Genomic DNA, 22,683 nt, shown 5'->3' with positions numbered 1-22,683 from the left:
GCCTCCTGACCGTGCAGTTCAGTCTTCCGCGGCACATGCACATGACTACCAGGACGAACAAGCTGTTCAAACAGAGCGTAATTCGAAATTCCTGCAGTGCAGCCTACTTCTGTAAATTAACACTATTTTTTATGCATGCAACCACACATGACCTGCTGGAAACAGGAACCGTCAACGGAACTGTACTACCCACTGCTTGTCCATGTTGTGGCCTCACAAGGACGAGGACGAAGACAAAGAAAAGATAGAACTAGTGCTTGCTCTGAAGTGAAAAAATTATTGGGATAAGAAACAATTTGAAACACAAATTGTCGGGACACAGCTTTAAGCTTGAAGGCCATGGTGTGCCAATTAAAATGCTTGCCCATTAACACTGCCTCCACTCAAGAGCAAATATACAGGCCAAAACGCAATGCATGCAATTTTTTTTTTTTTAATTTCTTCCATTACCAAAACTAGAAGTGGCCTTTAAATGAGAACATATGCAGAGTTTGGGATAACCACATGCCTGGCTACTATGCAAACCTCTGCAAAGGCGAGACCAAGAGGCAAGTGGTCCCACAACCCACCTCTGGTGACAGGCATGCCTCGAGAAATCTCAGCGATGGAGGCGCCGAGCCCTGGCCATCCCAGCAGGCAAGTGCATGGCTCATCACGACCGGTGCCACCTTGCTGAGAAGTAGCTCGGCTGGAAGGCCTAACGTGTCGCTCACAAACTTGATGGCCCCTCTGTCCCCACACTCCACTGCCGCGGGCAGTACCAGCCTCCAGTGGCATCTACGGAACGGAACAAGGCAAGCATGTGATCAAAAGAATGTTCGCATGAGGCGTCTCGCCACTGGAGAAATGGATTTTGCCAAACGACACTGCGCCAAAGCAACAATAGCACAGAATCATAACCTACACACGGCAGGTGCCATGCGCAGGTCAAGTAACACACATCATCATGACCAGCCTGATTGTACCCGCTACGAAACAAAGATGCCTCCCATAATTCTCAAATGAACCTTGCATCAAAATGGGAACGTAATTAAAAAATGGCAGCAAAACTGTAGCAAAAGACAGTGCAGAACCCAGCTGCGCTCCATAAACATCACCTTTAAGCCACTTTCCTGTTGCACCATCATAACTGGGGGCGGCCTATATGTCCACAACCATCCTCGACTTACCTACGACCTTTCTCTTCCTACAACAATAAATGGCTGCCAAAACAAAAATGCCCGAATTCAACTAAAAACGAACATCTGTATAATGGTTGGAAACAACCCTCTACGACCAATCGCAATGTAATTAGTCCCAAATTAAAGTAGCAAAATTAAGGTGAGGAAGGTGTCATATGTCAGTTCAAGGGCTCAGGTCACAGCGAAGAGAACCCCAGGAAATCCAAGAGTTCTACTGAATCCAGTGTGAGGACGCTCGCACTAGGCCACAGCTGCAGTGAGACACTGCAGTTCAACAACTCACTCCAAGAACTGAGAGAGGGATGAACTGCCCAGGGCTGCGAGTGGCAGTTCGTGCAGGGGCAGGTCCTGCTTCAGCCACAGGTGGACCACGCATGGCAGGTGGGCCATCGACCACGCGTCACAACTGGTACCTTCCTTCGATGTACAGCCAAGAACCTGCGGTGTATTTTTTCCCCGTTATGAAGTGAGCAGAGAGGAACGTTTTTAATGCACCAGCTTTACAGTAAATGCCCAGTTTTACCAGAAAATTCTTCCTCGGCATATTTGCGAGCAAAAAAAAAAGAAAAGAAAAGGAACAAGCATACCTCCGGCAGGTGGCACAACCAGAACAGATTGGTCGGCAGGTTGCGTGACAACCTCATGTGACACAGCACCTGCCAACTCGAGTAGCTCCTTTGAGATGGGAATCAAAGCCGCTGGGTCCGAATTCCGATCCAGACACACAACATCAGCGTACACGGGCACATTCATATATACCTTGGTTAAAGCAGGGCTCTATACTTATATCGGATGCTCTTTCACATATCGTGGTAGCCGATTAGCATATGCTAATGAGTATGTGTAAGATAACAGGGGTACAAATTAAGGATTAGTGATTTATTTAAAGAGTAACAAGGTGCATCTACACAAATGCGGGTCCTCAAGAATAATCGCCGATGGGAGCCATCAACGCTGTTGTGTCGTACCCTTAGAGGCACAGCTCAAATTTCTCCCCAATTTTTGAGGCATTTTGGCATGAGCGTTACACTTCAGCCAAAGTAAAAGGTAAATTGATGGCCACAAGCTCTGAACGCCACTTCTCTGGCCAACACCTATTCCCACAACAAGTATGGAGTATTTGTATCGGTAAACCCTTCATTCCAGCTACTTAAACCTCAAGGCACTTGAGTTTGTAGTGATTTGCACTTTTCAGCAGTCCGCCCTGAGCTTGGTAAACGATTTGAGGAAAATAGTTTGTCACTATGAAGGATAACGTACAGACTAGTGGCGTGCCCACCAGAGGGAACAAGGCAGCCTTTTCCAGAACTGTAATTTGTATCTCCCACAAAAGAGAAATGAATAAGTTCCAATCAACCATTCTTTCACAACCTTTGCCCACTGTTTTCATGCAGTTTTTACGTTCTTTCCATATACTTTTAACCTTTATTTCTATACTGACCTACACTCCGTTTCATACACAGCAGTCCATGACGCTGAAGGTACGAAAGTAGCCTGCTCAAACAAAGTGTATCACTCAGTCTTGCATCGTGGCTCAGTGTTACGAAGCACAGGCATTTTTGTTCGTTTTACGAGGGACTGAGGTTAGACTCCTAGCCTGGCTAGGTGTAAAGTCGAAGCGCGAGCTGTACGTGAAAGCCCATTTTTCATCAGTGTTTCAACAGTGTTTATTTTTTAGCATTCATCATACTATTTTTTTTAAGTAAAGATGTGGCGCTTGCCATACAAATATGCGAGTCAGATAACGTTTACTGTATTTCACACTGTGAGAACTGGATACTCTCACCTTGCTACATCTTTTCTGCATGATTTTATTCCACCAGAGACAGCTTCTTTCTTGAACCTCACAGCTGTCCGATCGTTCACCCCAAAGATCTCGTCTACCATTTCGAGAACCTCATGCCCAGTTTTCTCAGGGAAACACTTCCTTATTGTTTCCTTACTATCCTTCCTTCAGGGAAACACTTATCTAACATAGAGGCCAGCAATCTTTCCAAATCTTCGTTGGCTTCATTCAGCTTGGAAAAAAAGACGAGCATATGTTCTTTTTTTTTTTTTTTGAAGTCGCACTAAGGCAAGAAAACAAGCGAATAGGATACAGCAACGCCATTTCCACAGATTTAAAAACGGAAGCAACAGCTGCAAAATCCTGATACCGAAGGAGACGGAGAAAACCTAAAAACTAAAGTGCTCTTAGAGAACATGAAAGAAACGGCAATCTTTACTTAAAAAGAACACTTGTACTATGATACAATATCGACCAACATTTACATTATTTTTATTTTCATTACTGTTTCTATTCTCAACACACTTCATTATAATGCGGACGAGGAGCGCGAACATGTGTGCCTCAGCCTTTTGGCTGCGTTGACTGCAATGCATGAAACAGAGTATATTCTCTTAGCTTACCAGAGTAGCTCATTCTCATAGGCCATAGAGACGCTGGAGTGAAGCAGTACATCGTGTTTTCAAACTGCATCTGTAGATGGTCTAGTCTGACACATCACGTCTTCATAAATTTGACATTTGTCTTGTATACCTATTCATTTATCACAGCTGTGTCAAAATGCAACCATACGCTTTATGCATCCCTTCTCTGTTAATCAGATATTTATAAGCAAGCCTCTCCTACCCGAGCAAAGGTTCACAGAACCTTGGGGGAAAAGCAACAACCTAAGAAGATACAAGCCAATGACGGGGCGCTTTGATTAGATCAGGTTCAGCCTGGAGTGATCACCTTCAGGTCACTTCCAATTTTTCAATGTCTATACAGAGAAAATGGAGGAGGAAGAAGAGACCTTTGCTGCGAGGGTGGCAGGGAGGCCGCTGTCTCTAACAGCCTGGAGCAGCGCTGCAGTGGCTACACCTCCCAGATGGGGTCCCAGGGTGAGGGCGGCGTTCGCCAGTGCGGTTGCGAGCACCAGGCATGACGACAGGTGCTCATCTTCAGTCTTCGCCTGCAAAATACGGGGTGTATGCGATCAAGCAGCAGTCGACATGTGACAGCAGAAGCCGCTCAAATAGGCCCCCTCCCGGCCAATAGTAGCGACCAATTTTTATGATGTACAAGCAGCTAATTCGTGGTTAATGCTTTTACATGCTCGCATTACAGCGGATGATCTGCAACATTAAGAAAAATTACGAGACTTTAGCGACTGAAGTAGCGAAAGGCGAAAGCCTGAGTGCTGCATGGCTATGCAACTGGCACTAATTATCAGTTAATTAATTAGCCATTAGTTAACTGTTTATCATTTAGGTATTAACTAGTTAATCAATTAATTACTTAATTAGTCAATAAGTAATTAAATATCAATTAGTAATTGATCATTGATAGACATATGGCCATATAAGGCATGCATTCGTGCACAGTGTGGTGGTGCTCCATGACTGGTCGAGACGTCCATCTTGCCTCGGCCAATCAGAGCCGCCGCAAAAGCGGGACACATTTTGTCCACGACAGCATGAGCCTCAGTTGATAGGACTAGCTGAAGCATCTCCTCTAAAGGGCATCTGCAGCCCCATTCTATAGTTGTATTTATTCTTAGTTCACAAAAAAAAAAAAAAATTAATGGTTAATACACAGGAATTTGACATGAGCACAATCAACTTCCTGAAAGACAAAAATGAAAGCATTCAATATAAAACTTGCGGGTGCAACACGTATACAAATAATAAAAATTCAGCGCAAATCGAAATTAATATTTGCAAATGATTTCGAATATCAGTACTGATCATCATCATCATTATCAGCCTGACTATACCCACTGCAGGGCGAAGGCCTCTCCCATATTTCTCCAATTAACCTGGTTCTGTGCTAGCTGCATCCACTTGACCCCTGCGAACTTTTTAACCTCATTCGCCCACCTAACTTTTGCCGCCCTCTGCTACGCTTTCCTTCCCTTGGAATCCAGTTTGTTACCCTAAGCAGCCATCGGTTATCCTCTTTTCGCACTATATGTCCTGCCCATGTCCATTTCTTCTCCTTAATTTCCACTAGAATGTTGGTAACTTGAGTTATTTCTCTGACCCACTCTGCTCGCTTCCTATCTCTTAATGTTATCCCTACCATTTTTCGTTCTATAGCCCTCTGGGTTGCCCTCAACTTAAGTGCAGTCGACTTTCGATAATTCGAAGCCGCTTAATTGGAATTTTCGGTTAATTAGAAGTGAAGTGCTGATCCCATCAGTTTTGCATGTAATCCTATGGAAGAAATCGCTCGATAATTCGAACTCCTCAGCCAATATTATTGTTTAATTGGAAGTTAATTTTCAGTCGGGATCCTCGATTCGACCGTCATTTTTTGGTAGAATGTGCAATTTTCAAGTTCCACAACAGTTCCGTGCTCCGTGTTGGTGTCATTGACACCGCAGCCGTCCACAGCGCCGCCCTTCTTGGAGCGGCGCGATTATTCAATGCTACGGCTGCCGCGGCCTCCAAGATCGGCTCCGGCAGGCGGCCAAGCGGCTGCCTCGCGCTGCCGGAGAGTTGCCGGAGCTGATCGCGGAGGCCAAGCGGGTGCCATAGGTGCGCGCAGCGCTGCATACTGGCAGTGGCGAGATTTTGCGAGAATAGGCTTGCAGCGAATGTCGACTTTGTCGAGGCGTGTGTTGGTCGAGCGCCCTTGTTGTATTGTGCGAGTAGAGTGTTGGCTAGTTTGTGCCGCGGGTGATTCTACGCTTCGCAATTGTAGTCGTGCTGTTGATAGCCATGGCAAACTGTGGCTCTTATCGCATGCTCGACCTGGCGATGAAAGTCGAGGTTTTGAAGGAAGTGGACAAGGGAGGTGCCACCAAAAAAGACATTGCGCAGAAGTACAGTATCAAGTCGAACACGCTCTCCAACTTCAAGAACAAGCGCACAATAATGGATGCATTTGAGAACGACAAGTTCAAGACGTCTTGGAAGCAAATGCGCACAGGCACTTACCCATAGTTGGAGAAGGCTCTGCTGGTTTGGATTAGGGAGGCCCGGAGCAACAAACTTCTGTTCAGAGGAGATATCGTTGCTATGAAAGCCCGAAGGCTTGCAGAAATGTTGGAGATCGATGACTTCGTTTCGTCTGATGGATGGCTGACGTGGTTTAAAGATCGCCATGACCTGGTTTTTAAAAGCATGTGTGGTGAAAAAGCGTCCGTTAACCAGGAAACATGCGTAGCGTGGAAGGACGAAAGCTGCGGGAATACCTAAGCGAATACAAGCCGGAAGACATCTTCAACGTAGATGAGACTGCACTCTTCTGTCGGCTGTTACCAGAGAAGACCCTGACGTTCAAGGATGACGACTGTGCTGGGGGCAAATGCAGCAAGGAAAGGGTGTCGGTGCTGATCGCGGCAAACATGACTGGCACGGAACGATGCCGCCTACTCGTTATTGGGAAATCCGCCAAGCCGAGGTGCTTTAAAGGCATAAAGACACCGCCTGTGGACAATGAGTCAAACAAGAAAGCGTGGATGATGGCCGAAATCTTCAAGAGGTGGATAACCAAATTGGACCGCAAGTTTGCTGCCTCGAACCGCAAGGTGTTGTTTCTTGTGGACCACTGCAGTGCTCACATGAATGTGGCAGCCTGGAGTGCAATACGCCTTGCCTTTCTGCCTGCAAACACATCTCTTTTGCAGCCAATGGACCAAGGCCATCATAAAGAATGTTAAGGTCCTGTACAGGCGGCACCTCTTCAAGCGCATGGTTTTGTGTATGGACAACTTCACAAAATACGAGGTGAGCCTGCTCAGTGCCATGCATATGTTAACGCGAGCATGGGATCGTTTAAAGCAAGACACGATCGCAAACTGCTTCGGGGCTTGCGGTTTTGTGGCAACTTTGGGGGATGCCTCCGCAATTTCTTTGGAAGAAGCGTCAACAAGCGAGCTTGACGGCACTGATTTTGGTGATGCTCTTGGGGACGTCAACTTTGAAGAGTACGTCGCCGTAGACAAGGCGGTCGAAACGTGCGGTGCGCTGATGGATAGCGAGATTGTAGAGATTATTCGGCCCCAGGACTCAACCCAGGACAGCGACGATGACGACGTTGAAGACGAGCCGCAACCAAAGGCTGCCGATGTAGCTGCGGGCCTTGCTCTCTCGTGGAGCGCTTTTTTGCCGCTGAAGCTAACGCGGAAGAAGCGTTCCGCCACGTCTACAGCCTGCAGAAGTTGCTTTCAGCAGCGCGATTCGGCAAGAAGGAGCAAAGCAAGATGACCGACTATTTTTCTTAAGAGAAAATCTCGATTTCATTACATGCTGTTTTTGTGTTTTATGGTTAACTGGAAGTTCGTTTAATTCGAAGTTTTTTGCAGTCCCCGTGAAATTCGTATTACCAGGAGTCGACTGCAGAACCCTCTTAGAACTATCAGGGCTGATAGTTTGAACTAAATATCAACCCATTTCCACTACGCATAGCTATGAAAAGAAACAAAGAGCGCCTTCAGGTGAGACACGCTACCTCCATGTCAGTGCGTACGAAAAGCATCAACCACGACACGAGCTGGGGGGCGTCTCTATGTGCCTCAGTCGGTGCAAAACACTTGCAGAGTGCCGTCGCTCTTCCTGCCTGTTGTTCTCCAGGGCCTTCGAGAGGACTGAAGGTTTTGGAGGATCCATGTTCGTACAAATGGTGTGTAATGAGTAGTGACAGCAGCGCTTGCTTGTACCACACCGCGGTATTATGCTGGCCAGTTTACAAGCATACACTGTACAATACAGTCTATGAACACAGTCTCACACCACTGTGGAGCTTACTAAAGCTGCCATGAAGCACTCTAACAAGGGTTTTTCAGTTCGAAGCGAATTTCTATTCTGTTGCCACTAGTTTAGGTAACCTAGAAATTCGTTATTTCTGAAAGTTCAGTAGTTTTGATTAGTTGAAATGGTTCGGTTTGTGGGGTTTAATGTCCCAAAGCGACTCAGGCTATGAGAGGCACCGTAGTGGAGGACTTCAGACATTTCGACCACCTGGGGTTCTTTAACGTGCACTGACATCACACAGCACGATGATTAGCTGAAATAGCGAAAGTGCAATATGGATCCTCATCTGCCTACCTTTGCAACAAATCATGCAGCCAACAAACAAGATGCAGGCAAGACATCTGTGAACAACAAGAATGCTTTTCAATACAAAAACAAACAAAATATTTCTACTGTCTCACACATAGTTTTTACATGATGTATTCTAGCAGATCATACATCATTCCTCACAATGCACCGATAGTCATTGGGGGAGCCAAGTTGAAGCGGAAACAGTTGTTCTTCTGGTAGTCTGCACAGTCCGCAACTGTAGGCAGGATGCAGGCAGCCACACTCACCTTGGTTCGCAGGTGCTTGTCAATGTGTGGCAGCAATGTGTCCAGGCAGGCAGGGTCGCCGCCTTTGAGGAAGACCGCCACGCTCTGCACTGCCAGTGTCCGCACAGAATCGTAAGGGCTGCCAAGGAAACGGGCGGCAAAATCCAGCGGAGATGCCGAACGCCCGTCGACCTGAAGCTGAATCCACGACTGGCCCTGTGCCCGAAAAGAGTCGGTGAGCTGCTAAAATCTTTTCTGTCTTTCACCCGACGTCTAAAATATCTATTTTTAGTGTGAAAGCACTACTGCATGAGGTTCAGAATTCAGGTTTGTACAGTATTTTGCATTTTTATTGTGAACACTTATCAAAAATTTTCCCGCTTCAACTAATGACTCGTTAGCGGTGAAACCGCACAGTTCCCGTACTGCGGTAACATTTGTATCGTGGGAAGTTTTACAACGACACTTACTTGGTCGAGGCATGCATGATGCAAAAGCGAGATCGCCTACACTGAGGTCGACGATACGAAACCCACAAACGCCATGTCTTCATTGAAGGTAGGTGGTGGCGCCATTGCTTTTCTGCAGCAGAAAGCGTCAAAAGGCGCCGAGGGGAGCGTTGCAAGGTGCGCAGGCCATTTGAACACGCCGTTTCAACCATTTCGTCTGCTTCAACTGCAGCCCCTTGAAAATTTGCGTCCAACTTAGAGAAATTATCAGATACAACTAATTTAACATGGCTTCAGCAATAAAAAGGTATTGTTTGTTCTTTTTTCTTCCCGGGCAAGTTCATCCAATTCAGCTGATATCGTCTGCTTTCGTGGCTCTCCTGAAAGCATCGGAAGTCAACGTCGCAAACTCCTTAGCTGTGTTTAACTCCCTTATTTCATCGTGTTGTATGGGGGTCTTATTATTTTACAATGTTTTGACATTTTATTTCACTGTCGTGTGTGGAACTGCGGTATGCCAATGTACAAGTGCGCAAGAGAAAGCGACAGCAGTGTTGTGGCTGATTTACAGATGGTGCCAGCGACGCACTTTAGCAAGAAAATGGCGTTTTCGGGTTTGGGATCATAGATCTCAACACAGACGATTCCGCTTTTACCTCATGCGCAGCTCGACCAGGTGACTATTGTCGTAAAGCTTGCCACGATACGAAATTTACCACAGGACGCAAGCTCTGTGCATAGTTTCACTGCAAACAAGCCATCGGTTGAAGCAGAAAATGTTTTTAAAAGCCTTTACGATAAAAACGCAAACTACTGTACGTTCTTTGCACTTGAAACTATCTTGTGAGTCTAACATAGCAACAGTGAAACAAAGAAAAAAAAAAGAAAATGAGAGAACATTGGAGTGGATGTGATCTGAACCTAGGTAAGTACAACCTCGTTAATTCGAAGTCATCGGGACCGTGAGAAATCTTCGAATTAAGCGGGTTTTCGAATTAACCGAACACACCAAGAAATAAGACTTAGGCAAAAAAATTCGTTGCAGGAACATGTTACCTTTATTCGGCGTATTTTGAATTACTACTGAAAGTAATCAGAGATGCTGGTTTGCCGTGTCCGGTAGTTTGCGGCTCCTAAGGTCATGCTCTCGAGTTGGTCAAATAGACGAAACATCTCTGAACTTCCACCGCGGCACTCAACAAAACTGCGGATAACGTTCGGCGATCCGATAACTTCACCAAGAGCAGGTGCTCGGGGAGGCTCGTCGGTGTCGTCATCGCTATCATCGCGCATGTTCGTACCAGCAGTGATCTCACTCTCTAAGTCAGAGTAGCCAGTCTGCTCTTCGCTCTCAATGTTGATATACTCGGCGAAGCCGACTGCGTTGGACTCATCCTCTGCGCAGAGCGCATTGATGCGGTCGCAATACTCTGCTCCTTCTTCGTCAAGAGTAGTAGTACATGGGTGGTCTGCATCGGCATCAACAGTGCTTTCACTGGAAAAACCAGCGTGTTCAAAGCACCGCCTGATCAATGTGGGCTCCACTTATTTCTAAGCGTACACCATGAGGCATATGGCTCCGAGGAGGTCGATGGAGTACTCCTTGCCATTGTCGTAGCAAAGGAGCATGCGCTTGAGCTGGTACCGATAAATCTTCCTAGTGTGGTGAATGACGCCTTGGTCCATCGGCTGTGAGATCGAAGTGGTGTTCGGAGGTAAAAATACCATCCTGATGGCCTCGAGATGTGGGATGTCGCCATGTGCCGGGCAGATGTCGACGACAAATAGGACATTCCTGCCCGTGGCCGCGAACTTGCGGTCAAGTTGCCGCACGTACTCTTCAAATATTGCACCTGTCATCCAGGCTTTCTTATTGTGCCTGTAGACGAGTTCATCCTTTGGCGGCAGCCGCGCATTTTTGAAGCAGCGAGGCTTCCCCGTCTTCCCGACGACCAGTAGCGGCAGCTTGTGTTTACCGCACATGTTTGCGCCGAACAGCACAGTAATCCTGTCCTTGGCCTGTTTCCTACCCTTGATGGCGGTGTTCTTCACTGCGAATGTTTTTGTTGGCAGCATCTTATAAAAAAGTGCAGCCTCGTCAAGGTTGTAAACGTCGTCTGCACCGTACTCGCTAAGCAGCGGCGTCAATGTGTGGTTTCTCCAATCCTCGACACAACGCTCTCGTTAGTGCTGCCGCTCTCACCACAGACGGTGAGAAAGGTTAAATTATTGCGTTCTTTAAAACGGCAAAACCATCCATTGCTGCACTTAAATTCCTCATGCCCAAGTTGTAGAGCTAGGTCGTTGGCCTTCTCCCGCAGTAGCGTTCCATTGGCGGGAAGGTGGGCAGCGTTTGCTTTCTGCAGCCAGCGAAGCAGAGCAGCTTCCACATCTTGATACGTGGGAGCCCGCACTCGACCGCTTCGAAGAATAGGTCTTGCCGTAAGCCTCTAGTATTTTTGACTTGTTGCTCAATATTGTGGACAACGTCGAGAGGGGCACGCCATGACTTTTGGCCAACTCGGTCTTCGAATCCCGGCCTCGGCGGCTGCGTTTCAATGGAGGCGAAACGAAGTGGCGTCCGTGTGCTGTGCGATGTCAGCGCACGTTAAAGATCCCCAGGTGGTCGAAATTACTCCGTAGCCCTCCACTACGACCCCCCTTTCTCTCTATCCACTTTCACTCCCACCTTCATCCCTTCCCTTACGGCGCGGTTCAGGTGTCCACAGAGCAAGTGTGACAGATACTGCGCCTTTCCCTTCCTATGAACCAACCAACCAACCAACAAGCGCTCTTGCCTGCTTTCTGGATCAAGCAGAACTTCTGCTGCAGCGTTAAAGTCTTGTACTTTGGCATTTCTGCACTGCTACGGTCACAAAGCTAGCACTTCTGCACAGTCCCGCCCAAAAAAACGACACAGTAGCCGACCCCTAACCACAGCGCACAACACAAAGAAATGGCGCAGGCGAGACCGGCGCGGCGGTGGTGGTGGCGTACTTGCAGCGTCGGAGGCACGGGGGAAGAGTGGGCGAAGCACACCAAGGGATGGAGTGGGGGCGAGGTCACGTGATAAAAACCGGTATGCCCGCCGTGTTGCAGTGAAGCACGTCTTCTCCTCTGCAGGCACGTGTTTCGGCGGTGCGCGAGGCACACTGTGGACCGATTTTTGTGCAGAGAGTGCTCCGGCTGGGGCGCTTCGCCTATAAATCATCACCATTACTATGTGGCTTTGCCTCGCGGCTCCGTAGGGCCGTCGTTTCGCCGGGTTTGCGGCGAAACATGGATCAGGCATTGCCGCATAGCAGTCCAAATTCTCGAATTAACCGGGCTGGCGCAGGCCGCCTGTTCGAATTATCCGGCCAAATTTACATTGGAAAATACGGGACCGCAGAAAACCTTCGAATTATCCGGGATTTCGAATTAACCGAGTTCAAATTATCGAGGTTGTACTTATTTCTCGTGAGAAAGGAGCTTGGAACCTTGTAGCTGCTGCTGCAGCTGATTACGCTGCATGTTTTGCTGCTGCTCTCTCGCGTGTGCACTGCGCATTGCCATCTTATTAACGTCCATCCATGTGCAAGATCTAAATGTATAGCACAGCTATCACTTTGTCCTGTTAAAGGGGGAACCCGAGCCTTTGCGGTCGAAAATCGGTCAGAAAATCGGATGTACAATCTCCTTGTTTTCGCAATGCTGAGATCTTTCCGCAGCTACCTCCTAAGTTTTCGTTGAAAAATATCGCCTAATTTGCACATTACAGTGTTCCAAAGATGAGAATCTGCACTTGTAGCCCTTTAAACTGAGGTCAAATCGTGCCGAATTTCGATCGCCCGCAGTTTGATAAATACGCGATCCGTAAGCATAATCTTGGTTTCGTTCGAAAGATGGCGATTCAGTCCATTCCTATACTTCGGTTGGCAGATATGAGTGAGCCCATCGAAGTAAAAAAAAAGGAACAAAATTGAGCGAAACAAGCGTTGCTATTGGTCTCCAACCGCACGAGAGCAAAATGGCGAGCTTTGGTTGGCTGGTGGCGCCGACTGCTCGCGGTCTGGCGCCATTTTGAAAAAGTCTCTTCTTTAGGCCTAGTCGGCCTAGCTCCGTTCCCTTATTGTGACCATAGCGCGAAATGCACAATATTTAGATTCGCGCTTCGTTATTAGTTTAAAAAAGTAGTGAAAGGAGATAAAAGCGCCGTGGATGCTGCATCATCGCATTGATTATCTGCAATCAATGACGAAGCGCCGATGCAGCGTCGAGTCCATGATGGCTTGATGACAGCGTAGCACTGCCGGTCGTGCTCAGCATGACAGCAAAGAGCGGCACGACCTTGTCGAGGTAATTCCTGCCGCGTACGGGCACCTTAATCATGATGGTGCAGATAAGCGATGACCAAGCAGCTTTCAACACCGGGATAGATCGCCTTGTGAGGCAGTGCCACGAACGGCACCAGCGGCAGTCTCGAAACAGCGCTCTGAGACACGCGGAATCCCAGCCCTGTTGAAATAAACTTGCTTCTGAATGCTACGTGGTGCGAGATAAGCAATGGGCGCTTATTAATAGTTACAGGCCGACTGCGTTTACAGCATGAACGTGAGAATGGCGATCGCGCCAGAACTTGGCACAACTTTTGCGGAGGTCTTGATGCAAACACACTCGCCTTGGTGGCGGCCTCCAGACCATGTGTTCTATTCACCGACAATATTACTCTTTTGAGGCCAATTATATTGATGGTAAATGATGCGCTGACATCAGAAGCCAGTCAGAACCCCCTTTAATGAGTTATTGTTAGCTTTGATGCTTCAAAAATTTGCTAATACGTTTTTCTTCAATTAGCATTTTGGAGAAGCGATATTTCTGGTTCTATATCAGCTATTGCTATGATTCTTTTTTTTTGGTGGAAGATAAACTCAATGGCTGTGCAATAATAACTCTTAAGCACTGGCTGGTTAATAAAAAATTTCGAAATAAACAATTTGTCTGGCTTCAAGTTTGACAAGCTGTAACTTTCATCCAAATTATCCTAGAATATTCATATGTGCTTATTGCACTCCTTGGTGACTCTTAGAAATAGAAATTTTCCCCACGTCTTAAGTGTAATTACCAAAGCACTTCTAAACAAAGGACATACTTTCTTTGCTGTATCAAAAACTATTTGCTGTAGAAGAAAAATATTTATAGTTTTGGAACCAGAATACTAAAATGCACAAACTCTAAAAGTGTGACGTAAATCTATTCATAAATAGAAAAATTAAGCTTAAGACCAGGGTTCCCCCTTAAAGTACTACGTTAAAGGTGAGAGATGGTTTGACTAATGGACTTGGCCTACCCCAAACATTTTGCTGGTTAGTGCCCGGAACTATGTTGGAAGGTCATATTAGGTGTGTAGTGTATGGGCATTCAAGATTTCGACAGTTTCGCAAGATACTATGTTGGCTGGTGAAGTTAAACTGTCTGTCACTTGCAGCTGCAACCATTTAACCTGTACATCCATTCAGGCACGCTGGTTAGAGCATGTGAACTCAAACCCGTGTGAACAAGGCAACAAGAATTACCTTTGCAGCCTAAGTCATACGAATCTGGGTTTGTTCCCGAAAGGATGCAGCGGGGTTTTCAGAGCCTGTTTTGAGAGAGCACACTAAAGAATGAACCGCTTCCCGCAGCTGAGGCCCAAGCCTGAGGTCCCCCGACCCACTTCCCTCTCCTTACTTCCCATAGCCCCTCATGCCTTCGGGTATGCAGGCTGGGCATTCGGATTTCATTTTTAATGCTACTCATAAGCCCACTCTTAATATTTGTCCAACTTCCACTCTCTCTCAGAACTTGAGAAGGGATGTCCCTTCCTCGCTTTTCCACCGGCCGATTGAGGCCAGTACGTTGCAGGCGCCAAAGTGTGAAACTAAAATATGACCCTGCAAGAGCTAACACTGTGAAAACAACTTTCTCCAAATGACAGTAGTAGCAGAAAGTGCTCATTCAACAAATGTTGACGCTTTCAAGACAGGCATCCGTCATGAATGCAATAGAAACCTACCTGGGAGCACTCCAGAAGAAGGCGTAGAAATGCCACACAAACAGCTTCGTTGAGAATTCCTTCAGCCTGCAATGTCCTGTAATGAAGTAGACAGCAGACCTTCTTTTCAAGATTCCCACTAATTGCTATTACAGTAGAATCTCGATGATACGAATTGCAAGGGAGCACGCAAAATATTTGTATCATCCCGAATTCGTATGATTCAAAACAAGTCAACATCCACATGGGAATGAATTGAAAATGAACCAAAGTTTATTATGGCGAACTACTTGCGGTCGAAAAAGTCCGTAATGCTTGTCTGCACTTTTTTGCTGTTGATGTCGCGGACAAGCTCCGCCTGAAAGGCATAAAACGGTGCCGCGGTTTCGTCGCTCACGCTGCTGGCACTTACGGTGCGGCGCAGAACGTCCAAAGCGTGAAGAGTATCTGCCTTTGACGGTGGCTGATCACACTCGTCATCAGCGTCACCATCGCTGTCAGGCTCACTTTCGCAATCATTCGCTTCATTGACCAAGTCTTCAATAGACCTCAGCCCACAGGTCGCGACATTGTCGTCCGCGGTAACGAAGTCCCGAACCGAAGCTTGAGTTTCCAGATTGTCCCAGCCATCAATCGTGAGGTCTTCATCTGGCTCTTGACAATCTCCTGCCGAAGCCGCAGCAAGTCCGATGGCAAATCCACACTTTCTAAAACAGTTCGAGATTGTGTCTGAAGTTACACTATCCCACGACATGGCTAGAAAGTGCAAAGCATCTAAGAGACTGATCCGCAAGTTTGCTTCTTTACGGTCAATTTTTGCCAGCAGACGCCTCACTAGAAGTCCTTTGAAATGATGTTTCACATTTCTAATTATCCCAGCGTCCAGTGGCTGAAGATGGCTGGTAGTGTTCGCCGGCAGGAACCTGACTTTCACGTTATTAGGCAGTTTTAGTTTCACGTACGTGGGAGCTTAGCGTACGTGAAGCGCCTACGTGTGACCAGTGCGCATGCGCAGAACGTGAAGAGTCCGCGGGACGTTTACGGACGTACGTGAGATTCGGATTTTCACGTTGGCGTCTTTACGTTGCTGGCGTACGTAGAGTTGACAACATGGCGACGCCCTGCCCGCCCGCTTCACAGCAATAACAGCTTCGCCGCTAATTCCTCGGCGCGATATCGTGTTCTAAACTGTTGTATTCGCTTTCAGCTTACCCAATCTTACCCTCGCGTAAAGTTTCAAGTGACAAACAGCCTTTTTTTTTTAGATAGAAGGACGATTTTTCAGCTGTTAAGCCTGACGCAGAAGCGTTTGTCGTCGTCATAGCAACGATCTCGCGAGATCACGCCAAACCAGAGTTGAGCGAGAAGTGGCTAGAGTGCCAGATGCAAGCCGGCAGCCAACCAGAGCCAATCCGTTGTAGGGGGAAGGTTGTGAAGTTGTAAGCATGAGTTCTGTTGGTTCTGTTGCCCAGCGAATTCACTTCTCCAAAAGCGACGATCTGGATATGCTTCGCGACGTGAGAGAATGTAATCCATTCAAAAACTGCATGCGACACGGAGTGCGGTGGACGCATATAGGTATGCGCCTGTCGGAGGCAAAAAACAAAGCCTCGATGGCATAGCGCGAACTGCTAATTGTTCACTGTAGAGCAACGACGTTGAGAACAGCAATTTCCAATCCGACCGACTCTTGGCTACGGCCGCAGCGTGGCTCGGCTCAAGGCAGCTCGACTAAACAAAATTAGTTTTGTTCATCTGTACTAGATGGCGCGGCATAACACGTACGCAGTTTTTCGAGGCTTGTATGAAAGGTCCATACATTTTGCTTCACGTACACGTAGACACGTACGACACGCACGTGAAACTAAAAGTAGTCCTGGCGTAATGCGCGTAGCGCACGTACACTTCTCACGTTTGCGTGCGTAACTCTGTACGTACGTGAAACTAAAACTGTCTATTGAATGTCATTTCCTTTGGGTGGGCAGAGCACTGGTCCACGAAAAGCAAACTTTCCCGGTTTCTTGACGCCATTTTCCGATCAAGGCTTGTCAAGAACTCGCGGAAAAAATCTCCAGTCATCCACGTCTTTCAGTTGCCTTTGTAAAAGACAGGCAAACGCTCCGCCGATCGGAAACACCTCGGTTTCTTCGACTTACCGATGACGGTAAGCTGGAGTTTCTCTGATCCATCCGAGTTGCAGCAAAAGAGTACTGTTACTCTCTCCTTGCTTTTCTGGCCGCCCTGGCATGCCTGGCCTTTTACGCACAAACTTCTTTCTAGTTGAAGGTTGAAAAAGAGGCCCGCCTCGTCGGCATTAAATATGTCACGTGGCGCGTACTCCGAAATCAGCGCCGGCAGCGTGTTCAGCCACTCATCTACAGCTGACTGATCCACTTTCTTGCCTTCACCTGAGACGACCCGGCAGACAAGTCCGTGCCGCTCCTTAAACCAGTGCAGCCATCCCCCAGACGCTTGGAAATTTTCAATTCCAAGCGAAAGCGCGACGGTGTCAGCTTTTCCACGTAGCACCTTGCTGTCCACGTTGACGCCGGCCACTGTCACTTCGCGGAACCAAGTCAGCAGAACCTCTTCCAGCTTGACATGGGTCGCTGTTTTAGCCTGTTCACGTTCGCACCGAAGTGCTGCACATTCTTCAAGATGACATCTCGCTACCCAACAATGGTGCAGAGTGTTGATGGTGCCAACCCTAGCTCTTTTGCTGAGTCGACACTCTTCTTCTTTTCGTCGACCCTCTTCAGCACTTCAAGCTTTTCCTTAAAAGAAAGGGCTTTACGCTTCCGCGACATTTCGGCAGCAGCGAACGCTTGCGTCTTTCTAACGTTTGGGCAGTTCACGTCACAACGAACGACAGAAAGAAGCGGCGAACGGAGAACCGGAGAACTACTGTAGCGGCAGCCAGCGTCACAGTCCTCCTGGGAACAGCCGGCGAGACAACTTTTCGATTGACCAATGAGCTGCCAGCGAATGAGTGACGTACACGACTGGGCACGTGCTTCGCCTTGGCTGTCCTTGTCTAGTGCTCGTCGGTTTGCTACGAAAGGGAGTGGGGAGTAGGGTGGCTAGTGGGGTGAGAGGCGTTGGAGAGGAGAGGCAGCGGCCGCGGTGGGTACCCTCTCTCCCTGTGAGCTCTAGCGCTGAGCTGCACGGTGGCTTTGTGCGTTTGTACAACGTTCGTTCCTATCATTCGCAGGGGGGGGAGGGAGTTTGCGGCGGCCGCGCTGGCCCGCTCGCATGCACGACTGGTTTGCACGTTCGTATCAACCGCGGCAGGTTCAGAAACTCTTCGTATCACCCCGAATCTTAACGTATTCTATACAATGTAGTCCGTTCAAAGCATTCTTAAAATTCGTATCATCCCGAAATTCGTACCAGCCGTAATCGTATCATCGAGATTCTACTGTACAGGCATGAGACAAGAAAAAAAGAAAAAAAAAAAAAAAACATTATTGCATTTACTTTACTGATTAGAAAAACTTCAGCGCGAATGAAAATGCCCAAAGGCGAAAAGAAGAAGGAACAGAAAAGAGCGCTGACTGACAACTCATCTTTATTGAGTAAAACATGCGCAATAAATACGAGAGTGGTGGTAGAGCAGTCAGATGCAGTCAAACATCACATGGTGTAAAGGGCCTTACAAGCGATAAAACACGAAACAGGCAATAAGGCTAAAAGAAGATAAAACTCAAATATAATAAATAAATAAACAAATAATGTTAAGATATTCAGTTGATATGGACGAAAAATTTAACAAACAGGGACGAAAAATGAAACAGGCATGCACGGAATCATTGTCAGAAAAAAACAGATGGGTCAACGCAACATAGTAAAAGGTGATAACAGCGATAAAACAAAAACAGGGTGTAAAGCTAAAAGATGGACTAAATACATTCCGTTCCTGAAAAAGTATACAACTAATAAGTACATGGGCGATGAATGGGTCCGGCATGCGCAGTCAATAACTAAAATTTAACAAAGGGCTTCAAGAAGGCAAGTCCGCTCTCATAGAGTGTTTAAGACGCTTCACTCACACACGCTGAGCCTTTTTGGTTTATAAAGAAAGCTTCCTTTAATTCATGGTCTACGCTGAAGTTTTTCTAATCATTATGGACAAAGTAGCCCAACAAAAAGTTTTACTTGTTTACTTTTTCAGAATTAAATTATGGATACGAAATGCCTGCCTTCATTGATGTACGGCGTACAGAACAAGAAAAGATAGAAAAAAAAAAACATTGGGCAGACGGCATTCAAAGCCCGCCTTCAAAGATATGATGACAGCGTTAAGCTTCCACCTGGGCATCCTTATTGGATCTTAGTTTACGTAGTGAACTTTGCTAGTTGCTCAATCATTAACGCCTCAACGTGTACCTGTATTATCCCACACATGCTCGCTATCATCCAGTCATAAGCTACCAACTTGCTGACTAATGAGTGCCTGATCATGTCACATGCCTGCGATTTCTCTCACAATGGCGACCCCGACAATGCTGATAAGGCCGACACCATATTTTCTGGAGAATGGGGCCTTTAATTGTTGTCATGCAGATTGAAAACAAGTGGCATGAAATATGCAAACTTTAATGTATCTCGCTGAACAAGTATGCATGCAGAAAAAGCTCTCGTGACACTAAAGTGACCCCGAATGTGAACTCCACAGAAGAGAAGGACAGCAAAGCCCACTACTCACACGCAAGCCTGGAGGATGACCTGGAAGCAGCTCCTCACTTCTGATTCGGCACTGTGGCGGTTCACAGCCGGCACACACAACCTTGCCACATCCAGTAGTGCGGCCAACACATCCAGCTGTCGGTAGTGCACCTTCATCAGCTGCCTGCAGAGAACAAAGACGCCAGTCGGTCCCCATCGCTAACTCGGGCAGCCGTGCCAAACAGCAATTAAAGTGCCCTAGCCTTTTTCGGTACGGTAAAATCTCGTTAATTCGAACTTCACGGGACCAGAAAAGAAGATCTAATTACCCGAAGCTCAAATTATCGAATGGCCTCGAAAAAGCGAAAAGAACTACTTGTATTACTGTAAACTTATTGAGCGAAAAAAGGGGCAATAGTTGCCTGCTTTTTAGATGACAACACCGCGACAATTACTATTTTATTGTGAAAGCAATACTACGCCAGATCTAGCTGCTCGTTGCTGTATGCCGTGGTCCCCCGAGCCAGCGCTGCGCCTAAAAAAGAAGACGAAGAAGAAGAAAAAGAAAAATAAAAAAAATAAAAAAGAAGAGGAACGCTCAGTCACCCTCAACTAATGCTTTAGCTCCATATACGGTTCAGCAGCGCTGAACCCTTCTAATTTTTTTTCACACTCCCATCGATGCTTTTATCGTGTGCACACTGTTGACAGCAATAAAGGAGAACTGCTCAAAAAAGGTAAGGGCCTCTCTGGCTGATGGCAGCCACCGAGGGCAAGCTTGGAGCTCATAAAAACAAAACTGAAACTTAGTAGTAAGCCTGTTATCAGAAACGAGGCCGTCTGCGCTTCGTCATGTGTGCGTTGCCCGCACGCCAGAGGTGAGCGGTCAACTCCGCAACATGAAGTTAAGGATTGAGCAGTGCTATTTTGGCGATCGCTTACAGTGCCTATCATACCTGGATGTGGCTTAACCGATGCAAAAGCTGTGGTGCCCATAAAATGCCACAGCTTTACTTGGGCTCCGTGCCGACAGCAAGACGTTCGGATTTTGGAAGCATTTCGTTACAAGGCTCTGAGCTCACGCGGAACGGAGAGCAGGCAGCTGCCCTGGCCGCCAACCCCTACCCTTCGGTGCCAGAGGTTGCCACGCTGGTTACGGCACCGATTTGGCTTTGCCCACTCTATCATGTTTTTACCTTTGCTCCCTCTTTTGGAAGTGCTCCATGTGGTAACTTTGCTACCCTTTCTAGGGGAGATTTTTTTGGCCATCTGCTAGATACCACATCTCCCAGCAGTGGCGGCATGTGCATGGATCACAACGTCATATTCACCTACGACTGCTGAATAATTTATAATCGATTTTCTTTTTTCACCTGTTTCGGTTTCAACAGCCGAGCGATGGTTGTGATGTCACAATCAAGTCTATAGGTCATGCGAGGGATGAAAATACAGCGATACATAATCACTGCCGTGTATTTGAATTCACTACAATGATAAAGCCAGCCTGCCTCAAGAACAGGAATCACTGCAAGTGAAGAATGAGCGCGCTGTTTTTCGCTGAGAAATGATTGTGACGTCATAGCCATTTCTTGGCTGCTGAAACCGAAACTGGTGAGAAAGAAAAATTTAATTATAAATTATTTACCAGTCATAGGCAAAAACTGCGTGCGGATAGATATACAGGAATGACTTGTGCATAATTAACAAGAAGAAAAATGGCACCAAAATTTGGTGTCTATATTCCTTTAAGTGGCAGTAATGATGCGCAAAATATGGTCATGCATATGTAGACATCATTCTATTAGGAAATCCATTTTCCTAAGTAATCATGGCTGACAGACGATGATCATGATAAATGCATGCAGTACTTGCATTTGTGCACTGATCTGAAGCGGACACCATGAAAGTGATGCTGCACTTTACGTAACAAGCTGTGGGTTTGTATAACAGGTGTGCAATGGCAAGACCAGGGGTGGCGCTTGTGCTGCCATGACGATAGCGCCATTTTGAGATAGCTAGAGTAACTACCGCGGGAGAAAGCAGACTTTAAGGAGAACGAGGGGAAATCGGTCCCCACAAAGCTTACCTCAATATGTCCAGCACAGAGAAGAGCTCCGGCTCAGCCATCAGCTCCACGTGCTCGAGCAACATCTGCAGTACCTGCAAAGCCTACGAAAGCAGCCAAAAGGAGGACAAAAGAGTCACTCGTAAACGGTGGTACCCCAGAGTCAGGTGATCTATAACCTTCCATTTGTAACCAGACATGTGGAGGACTAAAGAAAAAAAAAATAAAACTTCGAAATTTATTTTTTCTTTTAGGGGAAAAAGTGGGAAAAAGACAACACACATAATTCCTAAGCCGATTTCAAGGATGAGTATTCGATTTCTACCAAGGTTTACTTTTTGCTTTGCTTCAACGAAAGAATAGAGAGTAATTGCCACTGCCTGTTTTTAGATACCTAAGGGGTTTAACATTCCAGAGCTGCATTGGCTACAAAAGGAGATCGTAATGGCTGCTCCAAATAAATTTGACTTTACGGGATTCGTTACTGCGCACCGAGGCCCCACAGCACATGGACAGATGCCCTACACCTTGCCTCCATGTCATCTCTTTTAGGCGTTCACGAGAGGAGTGAGCTGAACGTAGGTCACATAAATGCTAAGCTGACAAGTCAGGTTTAATGTTTTACTCCACAGCTTAAAGCCAAACAAATTGACTGAAAGTGCTTCTTCTTCACAACAAGCCTTCTTGCAGTAAAGTGACGCGGTTGTTTGTCAGATTCTTTTGTAGAGGGCTGCAGAGTAATTCAACATAAGATATACTCCAGCTTCCATATAAAATAAATTGAGAAAGGATTATGGATCCCAGCTCTGGGAGATCATATAACACGGATCTCCTAACGCGGTGTGTTTGAAAAGGCATGTGTACTGCAAGAGGTTTCAGCTGCACGTGAAAAAAATTCATACCTGAATGAAACTAATGCCAAGCATCAGAATTGTTTAGCAGCAATGTCATCGAGTAAATAAAATGAGTCGGTGCTTTGCAGAGATGAAAAACAGCCCCCGCTAACCAAGAAAACCATCAAGGCAGGTGC

The 22,683-nt window shown here is 46.8% G+C and overlaps 1 protein-coding gene across 1 annotated transcript in view; it reads right to left on the bottom strand.

The window, feature by feature from the left end:
• tefu (Serine/threonine-protein kinase tefu) overlaps positions 1-22,683 on the bottom strand; it is a 148,935-nt gene that overhangs the window by 83,852 nt on the left and 42,400 nt on the right. Inside the window, exons 19-25 of the mRNA XM_084576302.1 lie at positions 21,675-21,757; positions 19,629-19,772; positions 14,945-15,020; positions 8,483-8,677; positions 3,980-4,138; positions 1,465-1,619; positions 570-777 (exon numbers count right to left, since the gene is read on the bottom strand). Of these exons, the coding sequence (XP_084432428.1) occupies positions 570-777; positions 1,465-1,619; positions 3,980-4,138; positions 8,483-8,677; positions 14,945-15,020; positions 19,629-19,772; positions 21,675-21,757 (1,020 nt within the window). The remainder of the gene's footprint in view (positions 1-569; positions 778-1,464; positions 1,620-3,979; positions 4,139-8,482; positions 8,678-14,944; positions 15,021-19,628; positions 19,773-21,674; positions 21,758-22,683) is intronic.

Source organism: Amblyomma maculatum, chromosome 8 (genome assembly GCF_055883805.1).
Source record: "Amblyomma maculatum isolate TAMU_Amacu chromosome 8, ASM5588380v1, whole genome shotgun sequence".
NCBI lineage: Eukaryota > Metazoa > Arthropoda > Arachnida > Ixodida > Ixodidae > Amblyomma > Amblyomma maculatum.
Note: the sequence above shows the minus strand (reverse complement) of the source record. Positions and strands in the feature narration are given on the sequence as shown.